We start from the raw sequence: 27,569 nt of genomic DNA, 5'->3' as shown, positions 1-27,569 counted from the left end.
TAGCATGTTCCAGCAGGATAACGTAAGATCCCATACTGCCTTTAGGAAAGTACAGATCCTTGACAGGACTACCCGGCCCTTACGTTTGTCACCCGTGGAGTATGACTGGGATTCAGTGACAAGCCGCATATCTTCATGCAGCCTTCAACCAGCAGAGTTCATGAACTGAAAGAGTATGTGTTTCAGGTATGGAAAGAAATGTCTCAGGATGACACTTGGAGACGGTTTTCTCCCGAGCCACGACAACGGAAAGAGTGCATTCGAACCCGTGATGGTCGTGGTCGTGCTCATACTGACGTTGATGATGGACGTCAATTCTGAATGGAATTTGGACGTCAATTCTGAATGAATTTGGTGAATTTCAGACTAATACCTACTCGTGTAATATTTTTCATTCATATACATACATCACGCATTGATTTTATGCCAGATCGAAAGTTTCTGAACACACCACGGTCCCTGTCTGCTTGTCAGAACCAGAAGTTAAAATTGGATAATCAGGCACTATTAGAAGGCAACATACAAAACAGCAATGTTTTGATGAAAATAAAACTGTACACAGTCTACAGCAGCATGAAGGGTGCAAACTACTGTAAGATATTCAACTATATCAGAGTGCTATGTTAAACACGTTATTGCAATAAATATATCGTGAAATTCAAATGAAATTCGTAAATTCATTCCCTCAGTATATACCGTCGCCGGCCGTTGTGGGCGAGCGGTTCTAGGCGCTTCAGTCTGGAACCGTGGGACCGCTACGGTCGCAGGTTCAAATCCTGCCTCCGACATGGATGTGTGTGATGCCCTTAGATTAGCAAGGTTTAAGTAGTTCTAAGTTCTAGGGGACTGATGACCTAAGATGTTAAGTCCCATAGTGCTCAGAGGCATTTGAAGCATATGTACCGTCGAAGTCTTACACGATCCTCGGTCCTGTTCACTAGTTTTATGTATTTCACTTAGCACTTTCCACATGCTGTTCATACCGAAGTATTACCATGAAAACTCCGTTCCTTTCATGACTACCCGATTTCCCACTTGTCTATGACGCAAGACCGTAATTGTGATTAGACACAGTTAATGAACATTAATGACAAGGGAAACGTCACTGTTCGAGCACTATAACACACGGATATTTGAGATATTAAACTTTTTTGTGAAACAAGTGATAGGAAGAATGTTTGCTTGGATCCCACGACAAGCCTGGAGAGCTCAAATCTCTGGGTCTACGGTTTCGAATACGACCTAGCCTCCGAACATTACTCAAAACGTTCATCGCACTGCACAATTTGCGAAAGAATGTGCAATTGACGTCTCAATTGCATATGATGACTTGGTCTCAAAATTCGGGTGAGATCAAACCTATAGAACTAATCTAAGACGCCTTCTGCTTCAGGCTATTTTATAGATATCGCTTACCGAAACCTAAAGAAACTGATAAGCGAATCTATGCAAATCTGTTCGTGTACCACGTAAAAGTATAGCCCATCCCACAATGTACCGTGGCTTCTTTACACAAAACTGGGTACACGATCGCTGGTTTGTGCACGAAAATAACGTCTCCCTTATCAGAGCTGATTTATTGTTTCATGAGATATTTTCGTTATTTAAACAATGTAACGAACCACTTCGTAAATACAAGACAAAGAACTAATTACTCGTGCAGAACCCGCCTTTGAACTTCAATGAGAAATGAGTTCACTTATCTATAAGCCTTCTTCTATAGCTCTCTTCCGCTAAAAAAGACATCCGCCGTTTGTCATTTTCCGTACCTTAACTGCAGCTTGCCAAAGGGAAACTGCCGTTATTTCTGAAGCTCGTAATTTTCATTCATGTTGTTCTACATCACACTTCGTTGACGAATACTGGCATGTTCTTAAGTTACATTTCAGACAACTGCGATCCTTGGCGTGTACCGACTGCTGTTGTTGTTACACTTACTGCACCTACAAGTGTTTCAGAGCACATCATTCATCATATATTGTTGGTCATGGAGCTCGGCAGCAGATCAACCCTATGTGTTCACATATTGACCCATGGGCATCGTCAGTTGCGATTGCAATGGGAACGGGACCATCGGGATTCGACCATCGATCCATGGGAACGTGTCAGCGCTTAGAGTGAATTACATTTTTGCTGCACTAGGTAAATGGTCGTCTCCACAAATGCCGTCATCGAGGTGAACGGCAGCTTAAATCCTGCAGCACGCTACGGATGCAGGCTGGTGAGAGCAGTATTACGCTAACGAAGACATTCTTCTGCTCTTGGATGGCGCCAGTGTTTGTAATCAAAGACACGCTGACAGCTGCGAAACATCTGCATCCCTTCATGCGTGATGTCTTCTCTGACGGCGATGTCATCTTTGAGCAGTATAACTGTCCATGTCTCAGAGCCAGACCGATGCAACAGTACTTTGAGGGGCGTTATAGTGAACTGACGTTGATGTCTCGGCAACAAAATTCGCCAGATGTACCATAAATCGTATGGAACCCACCTCTACATCTACATCTACATCATACTCCGCAAGCCAACTAATGGTGCTTGGCGGAGGATACCTTCTGTACGACTACCTGATGCCTCGAACCCTGTTACACTCGCGAATATTGCGTGGCAAGAATCATTGTCGGTAAGCCTCTGCATTGGCTCTAATTTCTCGATTTTTCTGCTAGTGGTCAACACGCGAGATGTATGTGGGGGGAAGTAATACGTTGTACGACTCCTCCTGGAAAGTGCCGTCCCGAAATTTTAATATTAAATCTCTCCGTGATGCACAAAGCCTCTCTTGTAACGTCTGCCAGTGGAGTTTGTTTAGCACCTCCGTAACGCCCCCCCCCCCCCCCCCCCCCTCTAAACGAACCCGTGACGAAACGCGCCGCTCTTCGCTGGATCTTTTATACCTCCTCTATCAATCCTACCGGATAAATGAACAATTCTAAAGAATCGGGCGAACAAGCGCCTTATTAGGCCACTTCTTTAATGGATGAGTTACATTCCCTTAAGATCCTTCCGACGAATCTGAGTCTGGTGTCTACTTTTCCCACTATCTGTTTTATGTGGTAATTCTACTCCAGGTCGCTCTGGGTAGTTACGTCTAGTGATTTTACAGCAGACGCTGACTCCAGCTGTTTGTCGTCAATAGTGCAGCTGTACAGTAGTGGACTTATTTTCCTATGTATGCGCAGTGTGTTGCATTTTCTGGGTCGCTATCGGGCGCCATCACAGTATATGCAAATCAGTGACCCGTTATTTACACGAGTTAGATGACCTGTGCATAGACATCTAACGCCACATACCTCCGCAAACCTACCAACAGAATGTCAGCTCCCTGATTCGCTGAATCAGTGATGCATTTCGTTCCAAAGACGGACAAACTAGCAATTAAGAATGTGGTCATAATGTCTTGTCTCATCAGCGTATAATGTGATTCATGTACGTTGCCTAGATTTTTTTGTAGTAAGAATTTACTTGGATGCAGAAAATCTTTGAGATACGCTTACGTGACGCTATTTTTTCTAAGTCGGTGTAAGTGGAGCGCTACATTAAGTCGTTAGAACAGGGCCGGCTACGGCACGTGCAATGTGTGCGGGCTGTGGACATCCCAAGGCCCGGCAAGTTACTCGACTTTGTTCGTCCTTTTAGGAAGTACCCGAAAAAGCGCGACATTCCATTTAGCACTGAGGTGCGGCATTTTCGGTCGGCACAACTCTCTTCAGTACGGCAGAATCGCGGTGGTTAGCCTTCGCTGTTTGTTCGTGATATGAAGGACGTTCACAGCTCCAGTGTCTGTTTGCACAAAAAGAGGCAGTCCAGCGATTTATCGTCGCAATCCTTTAAAATGATTAGGGATGACAGAAAAGAGGGATGAGAAGTCTCATTTCGCATAAATGAAAGGTACTGCTTTTTTCTGTGAATCGACATTACAATACCAAACAGAAAGAATTTAAGGACACAGCTGACGATGAAAGAGAAAAAAACTACAACGGAGAAAAAGATTACAACGGCGACAGATAGAATTAACTGTTCTGCACATCAAAAAGTACTTTGTATTAAATTTTCAGGCCTGGAGCATATGGAGAAATTGGTCGTATGAATAGTAAAATTTCTGAAGTCACGCTCAGTATTCCACTGTTAGCTGCAACATTACTGGCTGATGGCTCTGAGCACTATGGGACTTAACATCGGAGGTCATCAGTCCCCGAGAACTTAGAACTACTTAAACCTAACTAACCTAAGGACATCACACACATCCATGCCCGAGGCAGGATTCGAACCTCCGACCGTAGCGGTCGCGCGGTTCCGGACTGAAGCGCCTAGAACCGCTCGGCCATCACGGCCGGCGCAACATTATTCTGTGGAACTGAACGAAGAGTAAAGAGACTCTGTACGTTTCTGCAGAGTACGTAGGTTAAGTCAAGGGGCAGGCCATGAATGATTTAACACTTGCTACTATTGAATTTTTGAAGGAAAAATTAGTACATGAACTAAAATTAGAACCTCAGGAATGGAATGCAGACGTCACATTTTATGTGGACTTGACTGCACACCGCCTACAATAAAATATTTCAGGGTACATTCTTTCTGATTTGATGGGTTGCATTTAAAAAGAAAATCGCATTGCAGAAGGGTCACATTCTGACAAAGAAATCCAGTTCCCTAACCTCACTGCCGTTAGAGAAAACACCAAGTTTCAGGAATTCACTTTGGCCTTAAAAGAATTACAAGGATAGTTACATAAACGTTTTGAGGACATTGTGAATCTTACACCGGTTTTTGGCTATTTTCACGACCGTCTGCCGTTTCAGTTGCAAGCGCCCTGTGCACGTGCTGATGTAGCTCATAGACCTACAAGATACATAGCGTTTTAAATGGCAAATACTTATACGTTAAAAATGTCCACAACGTCTACATTTCTTTCCTCAGGTAGAGTTTTCAAGACTTCATAATGATGTTTCAAAAGTGCTAAAATGTTTCGAACTACATTTTTTTGTGTGAAAGACCTTTTTCCGATTAAGAAACTAAATAAGTCACGATTAGGTGTCAACTTGAGAATAAAATTCTGTGAAATTGCCTGTGTGTGTCTGTACGCCAGCAGTTTGTTCCAGATAAGAATTGTACTATATCTTCTGGGCACCAAAAGTAATTAAAAATACTGAAAATTTCTCTTGCTTGTGACCTATGGTATTGAGAAATATGAAATATAAAATCAAGTGCGACTGCATTGCCGTTTAAATGCGGAGTGTTCGCAGTTTTCCCCTCTTCCCCCTCCTCACGCTGAAACAGCGTGGCGTGGTGCGACATGTGCCAGCCAGGTTGTGCGCTTTGGCACTCGGCCCCGGGCATGATCCGCGAGACAAATTCTTGGCCACCCCTGGTTTGGAATGTTGTTCCACATTATGTATATGCAGTCAAATTAAACGGGACAGATGGAAAAAAAAAGTAAACTCTATGTTAGTTCAGAAGTTCAAATGGCTCTGAGCACTATAGGACTTAACAGCTGCGGTCATCAGTCCCCTAGAACTTAGAACTACTTAAACCTAAACAACCTAAGGACATCTCACACATCCATGCCCGAGGCAGGATTCGAACCTGCGACCGTAGCAGTCGCGCGGTTCTGGACTGCGCGCCTAGAACCGCGAGACCACCGCGGCCGGCAGTTCAGAAGTGTTGGCCGTAACTGTTAATACATGGTGTTACAAAAAGGTACGGCCAAACTTTCAGGAAACATTCCTCACACACAAAGAAAGAAAATATGTTATGTTGACATGTGTCCGGAAACGCTTACTTTCCATGTTAGAGCTCATTTTATTACTTCTCTTCAAATCACATTAATCATGGAATGGAAACACACAGCAACAGAACGTACCAGCGTGACTTCAAACACTTTGTTATAGGAAATGTTCAAAATGTCTTCCGTTAGCGAGGATACATGCATCCAACCTCCATCACATGGAATCCCTGACGCACTGATGCAGCCCTGGAGAATGGCGTATTGTGTCACAGCCGTCCACAACAAGAGCACGAAGGGTCTCTACATTTGGTACCGGGGTTGCGTAGACAAGAGCTATCAAATGCCCCCATAAATGAGAGTCAAGAGGGTTGAGGTCAGGAGAGCGTGGAGGCCATGGAATTGGTCCGCCTCTACCAATCCATCGGTCACCGAATCTGTTGTTGAGAAGCGTACGAACACTTCGACTGAAATGTGCAGGAGCTCCATCGTGCATGAACCACATGTTGTGTCGTACTTGTAAAGGCACATATTCTAGCAGCACAGGTAGAGTATCCCGTATGAAATCATGATAACGTGCTTCATTGAGCGTAGGTGGAAGAACAAGCTAAAATGAGTTCTAACACGGAAATTAAGCGTTTCCGGACACATATCCACATAACATCTTTTCTTTATTTGTGTGTGAGGAATGTTTCCTGAAAGTTTGGCCGTACCTTTTTGTAACACCCTGTATATTCAACCCACTGGGAGAGAAGACGACCGCCGGCCGAAGTGGCCGTGCGGTTAAAGGCGCTGCAGTCTGGAACCGCAAGACCGCTCCGGTCGCAGGTTCGAATCCTGCCTCGGGCATGGATGTTTGTGATGTCCGTAGGTTGGTTAGGTTTAACTAGTTCTAAGTTCTAGGAGACTAATGACCTCAGCAGTTGAGTCCCATAGTGCTCAGAGCCATTTGAACCATTTTTGAGAAGACGACCAACGTCTTCATGCAAAAATATTAACGGTTGCCTTAAAACAATGATTGTACCCATTCTTGCATCTGTCCGTCTGAAGAGATTCGTCAGCCACGGATGTCTTTCAGGATGTACGAGTAAGAGGGTCTCCAATCGAAACTTCTGCAGCGTAGTCGTAATAACCTCGGCAACATATTATAGGATCCTGGAACAAAGACATTCGTCGCCATTGCTACCGACGAAGAAATGCACACCAGGGTACAGCCGTTGATCTTTAGCAACCGTAAACATTTTTCTGTGAAGGCATTGACCACTGTGTCCCACAGTGCGATAGATTTATGAACAGGTATGGTGATTATTTCCTCTTCGGGGAACACCACCTTGACGAAACACTATCCGTGCGGGTGGAGAGGCTTGGGTATCCGCGTGAAGGTGAGGACTGTGCCGAGGGTAGAGGACCTACTGCCGGAAAGGTCTCAGCTCATGGATCAGACTAAGAGTGTCCCACAACGTTCCATATTCCCTATCCACTCCCAATCCTACCCAACTCTCTGACCAAACCCAAAATGTGGAGCGATCCGTCCCAAAGGGTGCGTGGCACTTGGGACGATGTGTCGCAAACGGAGCATCAGGGATACTGCGCGACCTCCCTGAATAAGTAGGCTTACGCCGCGAGGGGTATTCGTGGTGTGGGTGTTGTAGTTCCCCAAATTTCGTGGGATAAATATGGACACGACAAAAGAGAACAAATAAAAACAAACCGAGGGGCAAATTGAGACCTCTGAAATCCAAACATTGGGGTCAGTACCGATGGAAGGTATTCCCACTACTGAATCAGGGTCTAGACCTGAGCCAGAAGTGTGAACTGCAACGGTGAGCTAGACCAGATTAAGATCAAAGGCTAATCTGGGGCCCAGAAGAGGAAACTACTCAGGGAACAGAGGAAAAACGAAGGGAAAGAATGGCTTCCTAAAGACAAGTGGAGGGAAATAAAGGGTTCAAATGGTTCAAATGGCTATATGCACCATGTGACTTAATGGTCATAAGACTTAGAACTACTTAAGCCTAACTAACCTAAGGACATCACACACATCCATGCCTGAGGCAGGATTCGAACCTGCGACCGGAGCAGCAGCGCGGTTCTGGAGTGAGGAATTAAAGGGACTTGAACCAAAGATCACCAGGAAGAAACTGTCTCAAGTTGAAGGGGATGCGCAGACCCCCAGTACGACAAAGACAGGTAGCAAGCGGATAAGGGAGGAATCAAAGACTCCCTCCTCCCTGGATAAGCGAGTCCAGAAAAAAACCGAGGCAAGAAATAGGGAAACGGACCTATAGTACTGCAGTCTCGGTTTTTAGGATGGCAGTTATCCCGGAAGGCTATCACCTCGCAGCAGGAGGGATTGATACAGATGCCCCTCTTTGAAAAGATTGGGTGGATCGTTGGCCCAGGACCCAACTTCTGGAGGGTCTATCTAGATCTTGGTGCCCTCATTTTTGCCTGTGATGGGGGTGCACACGGTGGAATGGAACAAGGACTCTGTGCCCATGATCCCCCTGTGGGAAGATGCGAAGCTGCTGGTTAAGACGGCAGCGGAGCTCCTTAGACCGCAAAGATAGCAATACGGGTACCAAAGCTCCTTAAGGAAGTCTCTCGTAAGACTCTGTTCGGGAAAATAGGGGCTCAGAACCCAAAAGTCTCGACAGAAGATTGAGGAGTGATCAACCAGAAGGTTGCACCGGATGGACGAACCCTGGTAGTTGAGGTCAGAGAGAAGTCCCTGAAGGCGATGTGGGAGCAGGACCTGTAACGGTTTTTAGGGTTCTCGCAGGTCAGCAAAACGAGACAGGAGGTGCTGCAGATTAATCTGCAGCACAGTAAAGGGGCCTCTGCTGCCTTGAGTCGCTGCCTGGGGAGGCAGGAAGTAGACGTGGCACTGATACAAGGACCCTATTTATATAAAGTGGGTGTACCGGACCTTCGTGAATTTCTTTTAGCTAACAACTTAGATGTCCTTAATAGGCGCAATGAACCTACATTAAGGAATAGCAGAAAAGAAGAAATAATTGACATAACCTTTAGTTCCATGATGATGGGCACCTATGTCGAACAATGGCATGTGGTGTTGGAGCTATCCTCATTGAACCAAATGTACATTAAATTCAAGGTTGAAATGGGAAACAGAAAGACCATGACCTATAGGAATCCCAGGAAAACAGACCGGAAGACATACAGGAAGGACCTTGATTTAGGCTTATCAGAAATTAAAACCTCGATAAGGAATCCAATAGAATTTAAGGAAGTAACAGAAGCTGTTAACTCTGCCATAGTGACCTCATATCGGAACAGTTGCACCATCACCAAGACGTGCACAAGTAGGAGTGTGCCTTGGTGGAATAACAACTTGAAATGCAAAGAAAACAGGAGCGGAGACTTTAATATTGCAAGACGTAAAGGACAATGGGCAAAATTACGTGAGGCCCTTGTCAACTACAGTCTTGCAATCAGACAAGCAAAGAAGGCACTCTGGAAGGCATTCTGTGAGGAACTGGAGAGCACGGCTGCACAAGCCGGGACATCACAAGATTATCACTGGAGTACCAACCAATCCAGGAGGTACGTTGAGGAAGGAGGATGGGCAATATACACTGCTGGCCACTAAAATTGCTACACCAAAAAGAAATGGAGATGATAAACGGGTATTCATTGGACATATGTATTATACTATAACTGACATGTGATTACATTTTCACGCAATTTGGGTGCATAGATCCTGAGAAATCAGTGCCCAGAACAACCACCTCTGGCCGTAATAACGGCCTTGATACGCCTAGGCATTGAGTCAAACAGAGCTTGGATGGCGTGAGCAGGTACAGCTGCCCATGCAGCTTCAACACGATTCCGCAGTTCATCAAGAGTAGTGACTGGCGTATTGTGACGAGCCAGTTGCTCAGCCACCATTAACCAGACGATTTCAATTGGTGAGAGATCTGGAGAATGTGCTGGCCAGGGCAGGGCAGCAGTCGAACACTTTCTGTATCCAGAAAGGCCGGTACAGGAACTGCAACATGCGGTCGTGCATTATCCTGCTGAAATGTAGTAGGGTTTCGCAGGGATCGAATGAAGGGTAGAGCCACGAGTCGTAACACATCTGAAATGTAACGTCCACTGTTCAAAGTGCCGTCAATGCGAACAAGAGGTGACCGAGACGTGTAACCAATGGCAACCCATACCACCACGCCAGGTGACACACCAGTATGGCGATGACGAATAGACGCTTCCAATGTGCGTTCACTGCGATGTCGTCAAACACGGATGCGACCATCATGATGCTGTAAACAGAACCTGTATTCATCCGAAAAAATGACGTTTTGCCATTCGTGCACCCAGGTTCGTCGTTTAGTACACCATCGCAGGCGCTCCTTTCTGTGATGCAGCGTCAAGGGTAACCGCAGCCATGGTCTCCGAGCTGACAGTCCATGCTGCTGCAAACGCCGTTGAAATGTTCGTGCAGATGGTTGTTGTCTTGCAAACGTCCCCATCTGTTGACTCAGGGTTCGAGACGTGGCTGCAGGATCCGTTACAGCCATGCGGATAAGATGCCTGTCATTTCGACTGCTAGTCGTTGGGATCCAGCACGGCGTTCCGTATTACCCTCCTGAACCCAACGATTACATAGTCTGCTAACAGTCATTGGATCTTGACCAACGCGAGCAGCAATCTCGCGATACGATAAACCGAAAATCGCGATACGCTACAATCCGACCTTTATCAAAGTCGAAACGTGATGGTACGCTTTTCTGCTCCTTACACGAGGCATGACAACAGCGTTTCACCAGGCAAGGCCGGTCAACTGCTGTTTGTGTATGAGAAATCGGTTGGATACTTTCCTCATGTCGGCGCGTTGTAGGTGTCGCCACCGGCGCGAACCTTGTGTGAATACTCTGAAAAGCTAATCATTTGCATATCACAGCATCTTCTTCCTGTCGGTTAAATTTTGTGTCTGTAGCACGTAATCATCGTGGTGCAGCAGTTTTAATGGCCAGTAGTGTACAGACGCAGCACATGAGACACTGGAACTGCTCCTCAAAACTCACTTTCCTTAATATGCTCTGCCAGACAACATAGACCAGAATTTGATTCCGGAGAAACAATGTTTCTCAGGCACTCTAAGACAGAACTGGGAATCGAGCAAGGAGTCTGTGAATTTTAATAAAATCCAATGGGCGGTGGGAACAGTCCAACCGTTCATGTCACCTTGCCCAGATTGAATTTTTCCAGCTCTCCTGTAACAGGCAGAAGAGAAGCTCATAAGAGACCTGTGCAGGCTGTACAGGGTTAGTCTAGCAGTAGGAATCATTCCCAATACATGAAGGGCAGTGAAGGTTGGTTTCAATCCAAAGCCAGGGAGAACTGATCACACCACAGCTAAGAATATGAGACCTATCAGTCTGTACTCCTTCATTCTCGAAACATTGGAAAAACTGGTTAATGTATATGTTGGGGAGAGGAGGCTAAGTAGGGCCCCTCTACATTCAAACCAACACGCATGTGAACCAGGTAAATCATGTGAGACAGCTCTCCACCAACTCGTCGGGAAGGTGGAGGAAAGCACTTCACATCCAAAAAATAGCCCTCTGTATCTTCCTGGATATCGAGGGGGCCTTCAGTAACACCACCTTCGATATCATGGTAGGTAAGGGCAGTAGAGGTGCATGACCTGGGGACTACTATATGCAGGTGGACCAGGGCCATGCTTAGTGGAAGGAAGGTAGAGGCTACCATGATGAATGAAAAGATGATAATTAACACCACTAGAGGCTCCCCACAAGGAGGAGTTTTCTCACCTCTGTTATGGAATCTAGTGGTCAAGGAACTCATTGAGGAATTAAATTCCAGACAATGCTTCGGCCAAGTATACGCAGATCACCTTGCCATAGTAATATTTGGCAAATTTACTGACACAGTTAGAAATATGCCACAAGGAGATTTGGACAGTGTGCAAAAGTGGTGCATTAAACAAGATCTGAGGGTTAATCTTAAGAAGACTGTTGTGGTGCCACTTACGAAGAGACATATTCAACGCTCAAGTTGGAATCTAAAACTCTTCGACGAAAATCTACTTGTGAAGGGTATAGTGAAATACCTAGGGGTACACTTAAATGAGAAGCTAACGTGGACCCGTCACATTAAGAGTATCTGCTCAAAGGAAAAAAGTACTCTAGTGGTAGGTAAAAACTGTGGTCTAAGCCCCAGGGGTATGCACTGGATATACACCACAGTGATCAGATCTAGGGTTTCCTACGGGGCCGTAGTGTGGTGGAAGAAGGTATAACAGCGGGTTGCAGGTAAGGAGCTAGCTAAGGTGCAGAGTTTGGCCTGCTTAGCCATAACAGGCGGAATTAGCAGCACACCACCCGCTGGAATGGAAGCCATGCTGGACATGCCTCCACAACACCTTTGGGTAAGGGTGGAGGCAGCAGCTGGGACACATATACTTAAAACTGGCAAAAACTGGGTTTCATTCGGATATCCAGAATCACACGCTAAGATAGTGAGTGAGGTAAATATAGGAATGGCTGGGGAAATGCCTGCCGACTATATAATAACGCTCAACTGCTTCGACAAGCCTTACAATGTATTAATTGGAAGCAAGAAGCAGAGGGAAAAAACAGTTCGACACCGTACAGGGGACACCGTTTGGTTCACTGATGGGTCGACAATAGACCAAGGCGTTGGGGCAGGGGTGTACGGGTTTCAGCAAAGTCTGGAGACATCATCTCTCTAGGGATACTGGCTTCCTTATTCCAGGCTGATATTACTGCAATCAGGGCATGTGTGGAGGAGGATATGCGTAGGTGCTACAAGGATCTTAGCATCTACATCTATTCAGAAAGCCAGCAGCCCTGAAATCATTGGCAACTCCGGCAACAAGATCTAAGATTGTTGCAGAATGCCACAAGGATCTGGTGGAGCTAGGGGAATGCAATAGGGTAAACCTAGTGTGGGTCCCTGGCAACTCAGGAATTTGTGGGAATGAACAAGCTGACAGATTGGCTAGGATGGGGGCTACAACTCAATTTAATGGACCAGAACCTGTCCTGACAATCACCAAGGCTACGATCAAATTAAAACTACGGAACTGGCTTAGGAAACAGTACGTAGGATATTGGACCAAGGTCCATAAACAAAAACATGGTAAGGTAATGATGCCCAAGCCGTGTTTTAAAAAAAGCTCTATAATCCTGGGATTGAACAAGAAAGAGATCAAACTCATGACTGGGCTGATGACCGGCCATAGGAATTTCAGAAAACACCTATACATCTACATCTACATCTACATCTATACTCCGCGAGCCACCTTACGGTGTGCGGCGGAGGGTACTTATTGTACCACTATCTGATCCCCCCTTCCCTGTTCCATTCACGAATTGTGCGTGGGAAGAACGACTGCTTGTAAGTCTCCGTATTTGCTCTAATTCCTCGGATCTTTTCGTTGTGATCATTACGCGAGATATATGTGGGCGGTAGTAATATGTTGCCCATCTCTTCCCGGAATGTGCTCTCTCGTAATTTCGATAATAAACCTCTCCGTATTGCGTAACGCCTTTCTTGAAGTGTCCGCCACTGGAGCTTGTTCAGCATCTCCGTAACGCTCTCGCGCTGACTAAATGTCCCCATGACGAATCGCGCTGCTTTTCGCTGGATCATGTCTATCTCTTCTATTAATCCAACCTGGTAAGGGTCCCATACTGATGAGCAATACTCAAGAATCGGACGAACAAGCGTTTTGTAAGCTACTTCTTTCGTCGATGAGTCACATTTTCTTAGAATTCTTCCTATGAATCTCAACCTGGCGCCTGCTTTTCCCACTATTTGTTTTATGTGATCATTCCACTTCAGATCGCTCCGGATAGTAACTCCTAAGTATTTTACGGTCGTTACCGCTTCCAATGATTTACCACCTATGGCATAATCGTACTGGAATGGATTTCTGCCCCTATGTATGCGCATTATATTACATTTATCTACGTTTAGGGAAAGCTGCCAGCTGTCGCACCATGCATTAATCCTCTGCAGGTCCTCCTGGAGTACGTACGAGTCTTCTGATGTTGCTACTTTCTTGTAGACAACCGTGTCATCTGCAAATAGCCTCACGGAGCTACCGATGTTGTCAACTAAGTCATTTATGTATATTGTAAACAATAAAGGTCCTATCACGCTTCCCTGCGGTACTCCCGAAATTACCTCTACATCTGCAGATTTTGAACCGTTAAGAATGACATGTTGTGTTCTTTCTTCTAGGAAACCCTGAATCCAATCACAAACCTGGTCCGATATTCCGTAAGCTCGTATTTTTTTCACTAAACGTAAGTGCGGAACCGTATCAAATGCCTTCCTGAAGTCCAGGAATACGGCATCAATCTGCTCGCCAGTGTCTACGGCACTGTAAATTTCTTGGGCAAATAGGGCGAGCTGAGTTTCACATGATCTCTGTTTGCGGAATCCATGTTGGTTATGATGAAGGAGATTTGTATTATCTAAGAACGTCATAATACGAGAACACAAAACATGTTCCATTATTCTACAACAGATTGACGTAAGCGAAATAGGCCTATAATTATTCGCATCTGATTTATGACCCTTCTTGAAAATGGGAACGACCTGCGCTTTCTTCCAGTCGCTAGGTACTTTACGGTCTTCCAGCGATCTACGATAAATTGCTGATAGAAAGGGGGCAAGTTCTTTAGCATAATCACTGTAGAATCTTAAGGGTATCTCGTCTGGTCCAGATGCTTTTCCGCTACTAAGTGATAGCAGTTGTTTTTCAATTCCGATATCGTTTATTTCAATATTTTCCATTTTGGCGTCCGTGCGACGGCTGAAGTCAGGGACCGTGTTACGATTTTCCGCAGTGAAACAGTTTCGGAACAGTGAATTCAGTGAATTCAGTGAATACACAATGGGTAAAACGGAAGAGGGCCTTAAACGTTGGATCTGTGATGAGGGTGAAGAAACTGCACCACACCTAATCTTCGAGTGCATGGCAATGGAGAGAAAAGATGCAGAATCTTCGGGACAACTAGACCTGAAGAAATTGTGTCTAACATAAAACTGGTAGAGGGACTCCTTGCATTATTTAAGGGCACTAGTTGGCTTTACTTGATATATCTATATTCTAGGTGGTGATGTAATAATAACATTTTGTAATTCATTGAATCATATTTAATTAAATACAGAAGAAGTCCAAAAAATAGTCAATGATTTTATAAACCAATTATATAGAAGTCGCACACATCGAAGTTACTACATTTAATCTGGTAGACAGGTTCCTTTGGATAATCGAGAAGATGACCATTCCTTTCTGATTTAATGCACATAAGAAATTCTAGGAGCAATATTCTTGGCGTTATGCTGCAGATACGACAGTAGTAGATTGACCTTGAAAGCCACCGTTATCTGTACACATGTTCCAGAACAGTAAGTACCGGTTATTGCTATAGCATTTAGATATTATTGGGTTACCATTTGACTTTTTCTGCCCTCTGTTGAATTAACGGCTGCATGTTTCTTATATGTCTGCCCGCTAGCTACAGTCTACCAATTCAGTTTCAAAAATAATGATAGAAACTGAAAAATGTCTGTCTATTAATACTGCATGCGACTAGACCTACTACAATGCTAGTAAGAAAGAGATAACTGTCTTACGTGAGGTGGTCGTTATAATAACGACTACATCCAGAGTCGTTAGTTTCCAGGTGTTACATCACTAGGTTCTTAGTATAACATGTAGCAACTCACCCTACTATTCAAAAGTCGATAGAGAACTGGAACTCTATAAAAAATAGTTCTCCTCATAAGGCTACAGCAAAATTATGAATTTGAATGACTGCATACTTCTCACCAACATATAATTATGCATCTTCCGGCCTGGCTGCATTCAGTTTTCAGCATAGCACGTTCTATTCGTCTTATCGTTGACTTACCTTTCTGACTGCGAATGGTGTTCACTATATCCAGTATGTTGGTGTAATGATGGTATCTCAGAATGAATAAGGATTTTTCTACTTTTTCCAGCTGTCAGTCTCGAGCTGTGGAGTTTCCTTTATGTAGAGAGATATGTTACTCTATAGACTACCGACAGTTTCATTAAAATAATTAAAAAGAACTGCAGACGAAAAATGAGCACAAGGCGCGGAAACAATTTCCTCAAAATGTTGGATAGATTGTGCTCTCTACACCGGCTAGCGTTGCGATACATTACTTTCTCATATTTGGCCACAATATGATACTACAATCCATAGTGTGAGATAAACGTGAAATGAGCAGAACTTCTGTAATTTCCTATTAGAGTCACATATGTCTCGTTTTATCTGTAACTCCGTAATCATTTAAAACGACTAATAATGTGTGCTTGTCTTCAGTAGCCTACAGCGCCTAAAATTTTATTTAGTTTTAATTAGTGGATAGTTTATCATCTTATAGTATCAGAGAATGATAAGGACACAAATAAATGTAAATATATATTTAATTTCCTCAGTCAGAATGTTTGGTAGTATCTTTCATGCAGTAGACTGATACACTACAGTCAACCTGCAATATACGAAGCCGAATCATGTAAACTTATATGTTAGATGTTGCTAAACGTTAAACGTTTGTAACCGTAGGACTGTCATTCGAACGCCAACTGTTTTGTGTGTAAACGTGTTGCTCGACTGCTGATCTTAGAAATTGCTGAATGAGCAGGTACCTTCTGCTCATTAATTATTAAAACAGTAGCCACAATACTACGTATTTCGCCTTATTTTTAACAATTACTGTATATTTACAACATAAATGAACTGTAAATTCCTACTAAGTTGTCTTTTATGATTCCAGACAGTCATATTTAACCTGCACACAGTTTGTCTACTGATGTAACCTTAACACTTTTACATAGTTTTTTAAAACTGCCATATATTTATGTCCCTTCGAATACTATGGAATATTTTCAGTCATCGAACAGTGACTCACATAATAAAATTTTTGTACAGTATCACTCGAAAGTCAATAAATTCAAAGTTTTTCTTATCTTTTGTTTATGCATTTCGGCTCCTGGCTCTTAAATAATAAGTCACGGATAGAGTTTGATTTATGGAGTAAATTATTTTTGAAAGAGGCATTTACACAAATTAAGCTTGGTAGATGATGAAGATGAATTCATCACCTAAACAGCTGTTAAGAAAGTGAATGGTTTAAGGCAATACATAACAATTTTTGAACAAATTGTTAGTTTCTTAAGTTCTTCAACTTACCTACGTGTTGTACCTTGCTTGGTGACGTCTCTGTTGTACATTGTGTTTGTAGGCGTATAGTCTTCTGCATTTTGAGCTAACATCTTCGGGAATACAATATGCCTCTCGTATCTAAAAATAAAGATATTCCATAGGAGTGAAAGGTAATATTATGAAAAACAATAGTTACAGAGGCGGTAAAAGAAAAATTGTGTAGATGGTATGGACTCTTAATAAACGATGTAATTATTCTGATATTCTTTTTAGTATTTTCAATTACTTAAATATGTGCCTAAGAGACATGGATATTTATGTCAAAGCTTCATTATTTGCACTTTCTTTCACTTCATATTTGAGTTATTTCAGAATATTGAATTGCAATTAGCAGATAACGTAAGGGCATTTATTGTAGTTATATTCCTGTCCGGAATGAGATAATAGGTGTTAAATATGATGGACATTCTACAATGGGAACTGTTATTGGAAAATAACGTGTATTTTCCCACTTCCGTTATATTTTGTTCTAAATTACGTCATTGTTTAGTGGTACATCGTCTCTTGTTTGGTATTTGCTTAGAAGGTTATCGACAGACTTCAGAAATATAAGTAGGGGAGAGGGTACTCCAATTTTCGACTAGGCACTAATGTTTCTCAACGACAGTACACGAAATTGATTGAAAGGGGTTAGTGACTATGTATCAGTAAAGTGCTGTTCAGCTGTACACCACTTATTATGAACGTAATGAAATTATATACTTCAGTAAACAAAATGTGTTAAAGAATCATTCACTTTATTCGGAGTAGGCATTGCACTGTCGAAAAAAATTATGGTGCATTCACGCAGATGACGCATGTGAGAAGTCGCATCCGATACTGCCTATATCTGGGTGGCACACAATACGTTTGATTATATACTTTCTAATATAGATTTGGATAGCCCATCCCCAAATCCTCCTAGTGCTCGTTCACAGATCGTTTAAAATTTTTTTTTAAGTAATCCGCCCTGGTTTTATTATAAGAAACCTGTTTTTTATGTTCTGTTTCCGATTAACGAGTAGGAAACGTTTATATTCCAGAATGAGGAACACTTCCGGAAATTATGTCTGCCGCTTTATATAACAGAGGGCGAGGCAGCTTCACCGCAAATATATCCAGAATAAGTAAATATACAGAGATACGATTTTCATCGAGTTACAGCGGCAATATGGCGAATTTCATCATTTTCACAAGCAAATTTTATCGTTTATAGTCACGATTTACGACACCGATTATGTTTTTCCGAATGAAACTATATACGTTTTTCTGTGTCATTTTAAAGACGCTTCTGAGAGAGCTTTAGTGTGTGAGGCTAGAACAAATAGTATCAAGAAAACAGCGCTGCAAACCAGTGTCCCGCCATCAGGAGAACATGTTACACCATGGTCTCTCCTATTTTACCAAATGTAAGCAAGCACGTAACTGAGGCATGGTTTGTCTGTTTAGTATTAAAGCTGTCATACCAAGTGCTCCAAGTGTTGACGTTGAGTACTCTTAGGCGCTATGAAGTGATTCTGAAGAAACAATACTCCACGTTGAATTTTATCTGGAGTTAACGGCGGCACAGGCCCATATTATGAAGCATGTCATGCCTTTGTGAGTCATCGGTGTTTCCTAACAGACTTCCTGTTTTAATTTTCAACACAGATAAAAGTATAGAAATGTTACGTTGGTGACTGTGCAGACCGTTTTGCCTTTCCTGAAATACTATTCCAATTATCTCTAAATGTTTCCCTTAAGAGGATTTGTCTGTACATGCGTTGAATGAAAGGGACGTCCATCATGTTAGTACGACACTCACGCCCTTATGTCCAGTGGGATGTCTACCAATAATTGCGGCAGCAGCATACCTTAGGAATCGACATGCATGAGTGTGTTTGGATTCCCATCAATAAAGCTGGGACCAATCGTGCGGACCTTGAGAAACAAGCACGAAACTTTGATAGACCTAGAGCGTTGTTTTTGTCCACTTTGTTGAATCAGCATGGATTATCAGTTGACGATTAGTGCATATTGCACGCATGGTTTGTAAATGATGCTTCTTCTTCAAACATAAGTTGCTATAAATATGCTCCATCAGTCTATACTTTTCGTAAATAACATTCGAAAAACTATGACCAATTTTGGAAGTCATTCTAGTGAAGCTGCACACTATCTGAAATTAGATGGAATGTAGCTTCCGCAGAACACTAGTTTCGTTGATCCCCCTGTCAGTGGCATTTGCATTCTGTGTTACGCTGCTAAAACGTTGGTTTCACTTCTTTCATCAGTTGGTCTTCTTTTGCCTTGGTATATTTTATTCTCCACACTTCCAGTGTCTATAACTTTTTTTATAATGTTTACAAAGAGAGATCGTAAGTTCTTGTCACCAACTGGATGCTCTTCATCGTATAAGCGCATCGCTGCTCTAAGTTTGGTGACAGTCGCCATAACGATAGTCATTATTCCGATGTCGTATACATTGCATTGTAAATGTCTCCACAGCTTTAGGAGCAAGTTGTCTGATTGCTATAACAGAAGAACACAGACTGACGCGCTTGAACTACAGGTAGGCACATGACCAATATCTGAGTCACGTGTTCTCTTACATTTCGTACAAAAAGACAGAGGTATGTGGGACCTCTTCTCCTGGCGATGGGACAGTGGTCTGCGGCACTCTTATCCTGATGCTATCTAACTAAGTCCCATACACGTTTTATCGTTGAATTTCTCTTAGGAGCTTCTTTCACATCGTCAGAAAAGTAGTATATAGTTCCATCACAAGAAAAGAAGATTGTCAGTGTCGTAATTCGGCGAATATAAAACGAAATTACTAGCGAGCATCAGGAAATTCTGTAAATTGTCTGCTATAACTTGGCGAAAACTACACTAAGATATATTTATTCATTCTGAGTATTTTATGAGTGCCCAGTCTTAGCTGCCTCGTCCTTCGATTATGTTTCCGTGAAACTTAAATGGGAACTGAACGAACTAATTTTCATCCCTCCTGTCGTTTTGTATTAAAGCTCTAGATTGTTCGTAAACATACTCTGGTAGAGCTCTCGCGTGTTGCATCAGTACTAGAAAAGCGTTAGCAATAGAAACGAACACAGTCTCATTTGAAGATTAACTACAGTTTACAGTAATAATTGTTTCCACGGACTAACGTTCGTCCCTACTTCACCGGGTGTTAGGTATAAAGGTGAAGGTATTGTGATCATTAATACCTTAATATGTTTCCGCTTCAATGTGTCAGCTGTTTATTCTCTGAGGCTAACTGTCTTGCCGCAATCACATCACATAATTTACTACTTCATGTTTTTTTTGCACGACCGTAACTGCACCATTGCCCACACTTCAGTACCTGACCTTCTGCACTGGGGAAAATAATCATCAATGGCTGGATAGTGCCATGAATACTTGGAGGTTTTAACCAACCAAAGCACATACTACTCGTAACAACTATAATTATTAGTCTACAAATGAACTAAACGATAATGTAATGTTGTTTAGTACATTGTCCTCAGTCAACATTAGAAATATCTGGACTTATACTCTTTAATACTCTGTGTGTAGAATCATGCCCGTGTATCAAGGAAAACCCGCAAAAGGCTTTCCAGTTGACCATCAAATAAAGGAGTGAGATGATGAATGTTAACATTTGCTCTCTTTTTTATCGTGAGTGCTCCATCAGGCCCGAGGTTGTTGACGTGTGACAGCGCAATGAGCAAGAACCGGAAGACAGTTACATCCCTGAAGGCGAAAGACAGTTCCATGAACAGAGTAGTTTCCGACAAGGGTGATTTACAGTGCCAGGTCGTCAGACTATATAGTGGATCATAGTAGAAACCTCTTTCAGTTGTCGGGTAGTGTTTGGCCATAAAGAATTACTGACGGGACACGACCTTCATAGATAAGCACAATTCCACCCTTGTTGATGTTTGAGAGGAATGGGCTACTTCCCGACCAAAGATTCCTCTTCTTCCTTTTCCCAGTATCATCAGTAACGCTCACACGTAGTCCTCTATAATGAACTTTAATAATCAAACAGAGCAGCTATGTTAGCTTAACTAAACGTACCACTACGTGCGAACGAAGGTAACATCTACAAGAATACATGCAATAATGCAATACGATTTCGACTTGCTCCAATGACTGCGTTTTAACATGCAAAGCAGCGGTGTTCCCCCTCTTTCATTTTCCTGGCACAAAAGCAAGTTTCTATAATAAATATACCAACAAGGTACTGCGTTACGGTTTTCTGCCCGAAAAGAAATATCACTTTTGAATTGACAGAAGTCTTACAAAAAAGTGAAGCTATTTTGGTGTTCAGTTGATTGCCGCACACTCTCCTCGGAAAAAAAAGTGCTGAAGTTCCCAGAATGCTGGACGTATTTCAGCGGGCAGCAGTGTAATCTTAAGAAAGCGTAATTGATTTTAAGTGCTTTGGCACTGATGCATCTTTCGATCATTTCTGCAGGAATATGAGAATGAACCGTATGACATGTCTCGTGTGAATCGCGTCTCATAAACAGAAGGACATGAATGGTGGTATTTAACGTCCCGTCGAGGTAATTAGAAATAGAGCACAAGCTCCGATAGAATAGGAGTGGGGAAGGAAACGGGCCGTAGAAAGAGGAACAATTTCGGGATTTGTCTTAAGCCATTTAGTGGAAACTATGGAAAACTTAAATATGGAGAGCCAGACGGGGAGCTCTCCATTGTAATATCACTGTGCCACCTCGCTCCAATACAGTAATAGTGATTATGTTTTAGTTTTACTTTTTACAGTAGGCGGTTTCATTACAATCACACCATAAAAAGAGAGATTCTGAAATAAAATTCCAAATACCAACTAGTAATGCAATTTGTTAACTTACTGTTTATTTCTGCTACTTTACGGTATTATTTTATTTTAATTCTTTTTCAGTAGTGTCACTTTTTAGAGCATGATCATTATATTAAAGATAATAAACATATACCTTTTGTTATCCCCCGGCTGATGGACTTCTTTACCCACAAACGGTGTTAAAGGGCAGTGTCATTCTGCTGCCAGATTATTACCTCTGTATCCTCAAGTGGTACAAATTTAAATATCTAAATGAGGTTGAAGGCTCTTTAAAGTTTATTCAAACCACATACTTCCTAACGTTTTACAGGTTCGTGACGTTGGGTTCTGACACCTAAATATTGAGTGTTGCAGCGCTGCACCTAACTCTTAATCACTTCTAATAAATAAACTTAAGGATATTGTTATTTCGACTTTTTATCTTGATACCATCACTTCATGTTATGAAACCACCCTTCTATCACTACCATACGAGAGGCAAGGCCACGAACTGAGAGGTTACTTCCATCTGGAACTCCTGTAGACTTGTAACATTTCTCCCAGTTATACCTTAATGTATGGTTTGTTGCTATTAACCGAAAACAACAAGACATCAGCATGTTTGCAAGAAAAAAGTTCTGGAAAAAGTATCATGTACTGTTTTAAAATGAACTGTGAGGATTCCACGACGTCACTCTAATATTGTGTTGTATTGGTAGTTTGCTGCTTGAAATTTATGTCTGAGTGAACCAATTATGGTATGAGGAAGTTTCAGTCGAAAAGACATTCGCTAACATACTCGCATCAACTTCTTTGTCAGAAGAATAATCATTCCAAAAGATTGATACACGGTACCTATCGGTCAGCTATGCATATTCTCTTCAGAAATTTATTGGGGGTAATCCATCGCAGTTTTATAGGAACAACGAAGTTCAAAGATACCATGCTAAATGAAAAGCGATCGCCTTACCTTTCATTTAAGGTAGAAATAATTTTGAAAAGGGAAGAAATATTTCGTGATTAAAACCTCAGACCATCTTTTTATGTGTACCAATAGTTGGAAATTTTACCCTACAATCGTGTCAACCTTCTTCCTTTCTGATATATAACCGTGTATAAAAACCGTTACATTAATAAAAATGGTAAGTTGTGTACAGAAGAATTTATTGTAAGTCACTTAAATTAACATTCGACGAAACTGATGAGATTAGTAGAAGAGCTTTACTAGCAACTACAGTTGTCAGCAGGAGACTGAACTTAATCGGTATTTCCAAAAGAGTAGAACAAAAGAATGATTTTCGAAATTTCCATTCATTAAGAATTTGATTATTTTCTGGTAACCGAGCAACTGCGCCTTCTTTTGGGAAGAAACTAGGCTGGTATTTGCATTTTATTACAGATTTCAAAATGAAGTTTGACATCCTACACTCAAAACAAGGTAGGAGATAACATCATCGCGTTCGTTACGTCCTGTAGACCTCTGCAGGTTATTGTATTATCTACGCCTATGATTCCATCACATATGGTAATATCCTGAGGAATGAAATTCGAATTTTTTTTTCCAAAAGGCTACTGCGCTATAAATTCGGGAGGTTTTAAATTTTTCTTAGTACTGACAGAGCGTTTCATCATCGCAACTGGTTTTAGTAACTACTTTCAGTTTATTGCTGCTAGGGAATAGTAACAATTTTGGAGATTATTTGCCTATTTATAGGATATTCTGCAAAATCTATACGATTAAGACCTTATTACTCGAGTAGAGAACCAATACAAAACGCTTCTTGATCATTGTAGTAATTTTTTAAAAATACTGAATAAGTTTATGAATACTGGGAAGCGTCTGCATTTCTATTACGATTCTGCGTTACATTGTGACACTTACTCCATCCTGCAATATCATGGTTGTGAACATTTAGTGTGAGTTATAGGTAGTTGAAATTGCACCATATAATAAACATTAATCAATAATATTTGCCCATAAGTCAGTTCTTAGTTCAAGAAGTCAGCTTATGCAGAATTTACCTAATAAACGGGGGCGCATGTTTCTTCGATAGCTCTCGCATGTTATTCACTTGAAGAAATGTAGTCTGTCTTAGGGTGGTAAGCAACTTAAGTACCTGCAAACAGTTACGTTATCTAATTCACATTCTTTTATTATATGAAAACCTGGTCAATGATTTTAAATGTCATACATATATCGCTGTCACTCTTAAAACCAATGTGAGGCATTATTCTTCCCCCTACAATATTTTCTGTTCAATAAATATGTTGTGTTAATACAAGTGTAGCATGTACAGTACAAAAGAATATAAAATATGTTATGTATGCTTGTTGCTTTGTCATGTACTGTCAACAGGGTCCCAAATTTAGCAACGGGTACCCAAGTATGAAAATGATGAATATCCTAACATTCTGCTAAATATCCCGTTCAGGTAGTCAGCTTTATGCAGAATTTACGTAATAAACGTGAGCTCATGTTTCTCCGATGGCTCTAATATGTTATTAACTTGAAGAAAAGTAGTCTGTCTTTAGAAATTACTTTGGGTACAACTCGATAATTTGGTAATAGAATGCTTGTTCAGCTGATGCCGTAACGCAAGAAATTCTGTTATCGGGGACCAAGAAAAATCGGAGAGTCTTTGTGAAGCAGGTAATACGAGCGCCTGAATACACGTATTCATCTTTTTACGCGCCACCCTTCAGAAACGCAAACTGTGTGGGTGGAAGTGAGAGCTGGGGCTTCCCCTAAGCCGCGACGCCACGTCGCGCAGGGAGAAATGCGACACATGGCGCGGCTTCAGTCCGGGATGAAAATGAGTTTGCGGCCGCTCCGGGGGCTGAGGCTGGTGCGCAATTGCGGGGCGCCTCAAATTACATCCGCGCCCGCCTTCACAAGGAGCAGGGCTGGGCGCTACATCATTTGAGGTATTCTTCACAAGGGCCCTTGTTACTCAACTTGTTGGCCGGGCACAATTCGTTAAAGGAGACACTTCGTTTATTCTCTCGGCGAATATGGCGTAAGGAAGGGAGAAGCAAGGCTGGGAATTTGTTAGTTACAATTACTTTCCTCATAACTTTTGTACATCTTCTGATGTATTATCCTTTACACTGTCTGCGTGACCGTTCTTTAATATTATGTATGTGGAATATTAGTTACTCGTTAAAGAAATAAACGTATCTTCATCTAATAGCGGGTATAAGCAAAAAAATAATTATTATATAAGAGAATGAAACGAGTCGTCTTTAACACCAATATATAAAAAGGGATGTGACGAAATATATATATTTATTATTAGGTACTAGAGAAATTCTGGCTGTTGGGGGGTATATCGATGGGTCATAAAGGAAACAATGGAAAAAGGAAGAGACGTTGGGGACAAGCAATACCGTTTCACTGCAAGCAGATGGCGTATTGATAATGTATTAATAATAAAATATTTCCCCCCCCCCCCCCATGAACCATGGACCTTGCCGTTGGTGGGGAGGCTTGCGTGCCCCAGCGATACAGATAGCCGTACCGTAGGTGCAACCACAACGGAGGGGTATCTGTTGAGAGGCCAGACAAACGTGTGGTTCCTGAAGAGGGGCAGCAGCCTTTTTCAGTAGTTGCAAGGGCAACAGTCTGGATGATTGACTGATCTGGCCTTGTAACAATAACCAAAACGGCCTTGCTGTGCTGGTACTGCGAACGGCTGAAAGCAAGGGGAAACTACAGCCGTAATTTTTCCCGAGGGCATGCAGCTTTACTGTATGATTACATGATGATGGCGTCCTCTTGGGTAAAATATTCCGGAGGTAAAATAGTCCCCCATTCGGATCTCCGGGCGGGGACTACTCAAGAGGATGTCGTTATCAGGAGAAAGAGAACTGGCGTTCTACGGATCGGAGCGTGGAATGTCAGATCCCTTAATCGGGCAGGTAGGTTAGAAAATTTAAAAAGGGAAATGGATAGGTTGAAGTTAGATATAGTGGGAATTAGTGAAGTTCGGTGGCAGGAGGAACAAGACTTCTGGTCAGGTGACTACAGGGTTATAAACACAAAATCAAATAGGGGTAATGCAGGAGTAGGTTTAATAACGAATAGGAAAATAGGAATGCGGGTAAGCTACTACAAACAGCATAGTGAACGCATTATTGTGGCCAAGATAGATACGAAGCCCACGCCTACTACAGTAGTACAAGTTTATATGCCAACTAGCTCTGCAGACGACGAAGAAATTGAAGAAATGTATGATGAAATAAAAGAAATTATTCAGATTGTGAAGGGAGACGAAAATTTAATAGTCATGGGTGACTGGAATTCGAGTGTAGGAAAAGGGAGAGAAGGAAACATAGTAGGTGAATATGGATTGGGGGACAGAAATGAAAGAGGAAGCCGCCTGGTCGAATTTTGCACAGATCACAACATAATCATAACTAACACTTGGTTTAAGAATCATGAAAGAAGGTTGCATACATGGAAGAACCCTGGAGATACTAAAAGGTATCAGATAGATTATATAATGGTAAGACAGTGATTTAGGAACCAGGTTTTAAATTGTAAGACATTTCCAGGGGCAGATGTGGACTCTGACCACAATCTATTGGTTATGACCTGTCGATTAAAACTGAAGAAACTGCAAAAAGGTGGGAATTTAAGGAGATGGGACCTGGATAAACTAAAAGAACCAGAGGTTGTACAGAGATTCAGGGAGAGCATAAGGGAGCAATTGACAGGAATGGGGGAAATAAATACAGTAGAAGAAGAATGGGTAGCTTTGAGGGATGAAGTAGTGAAGGCAGCAGAGGATCAACTAGGTAAAAAGACGAGGGCTAGTAGAAATCCTTGGGTAACAGAAGAAATATTGAATTTAATTGATGAAAGGAGAAAATATAAAAATGCAGTAAGTGAAACAGGCAAAAAGGAATACAAACGTCTCAAAAATGAGATCGACAGGAAGTGCAAAATGGCTAAGCAGGGATGGCTAGAGGACAAATGTAAGGATGTAGAGGCCTATCTCACTAGGGGTAAGATAGATACCGCCTACAGGAAAATTAAAGAGACCTTTGGAGATAAGAGAACGACTTGTATGAATATCAAGAGCTCAGATGGAAACCCAGTTCTAAGCAAAGAAGGGAAAGCAGAAAGGTGGAAGGAGTATATAGAGGGTCTATACAAGGGCGATGTACTTGAGGACAATATTATGGAAATGGAAGAGGATGTAGATGAAGATGAAATGGGAGATATGATACTGCGTGAAGAGTTTGACAGAGCACTGAAAGACCTGAGTCGAAACAAGGCTCCCGGAGTAGACAATATTCCATTGGAACTACTGACGGCCGTGGGAGAGCCAGTCCTGACAAAACTCTACCATCTGGTGAGCAAGATGTATGAAACAGGCGAAATACCCTCAGACTTCAAGAAGAATATAATAATTCCAATCCCAAAGAAAGCAGGTGTTGACAGATGTGAAAATTACCGAACTATCAGCTTAATAAGTCACAGCTGCAAAATACTAACACGAATTCTTTACAGACGAATGGAAAAACTAGTAGAAGCCAACCTCGGAGAAGATCAGTTTGGATTCCGTAGAAACACTGGAACACGTGAGGCAATACTGACCTTGCGACTTATCTTAGAAGAAAGATTAAGGAAAGGCAAACCTACGTTTCTAGCATTTGTAGACTTAGAGAAAGCTTTTGACAATGTTGACTGGAATACTCTCTTTCAAATTCTAAAGGTGGCAGGGGTAAAATACAGGGAGCGAAAGGCTATTTACAATTTGTACAGAAACCAGAT

General features: G+C 42.1%; 1 protein-coding gene across 1 annotated transcript in view; it reads right to left on the bottom strand.

Annotated features, from left to right (window-relative positions):
• Positions 1-27,569, bottom strand: part of LOC124556047 (cytosolic carboxypeptidase 6-like) — a 455,209-nt gene that overhangs the window by 365,017 nt on the left and 62,623 nt on the right. The window contains exon 5 of the mRNA XM_047130080.1: positions 16,969-17,079. Coding sequence (XP_046986036.1) covers positions 16,969-17,079 — 111 coding nt within the window. The remainder of the gene's footprint in view (positions 1-16,968; positions 17,080-27,569) is intronic.

This window comes from Schistocerca americana, chromosome X, assembly GCF_021461395.2.
Source record: "Schistocerca americana isolate TAMUIC-IGC-003095 chromosome X, iqSchAmer2.1, whole genome shotgun sequence".
NCBI lineage: Eukaryota > Metazoa > Arthropoda > Insecta > Orthoptera > Acrididae > Schistocerca > Schistocerca americana.
This window is presented reverse-complemented; position numbering and strand designations above follow the sequence as displayed.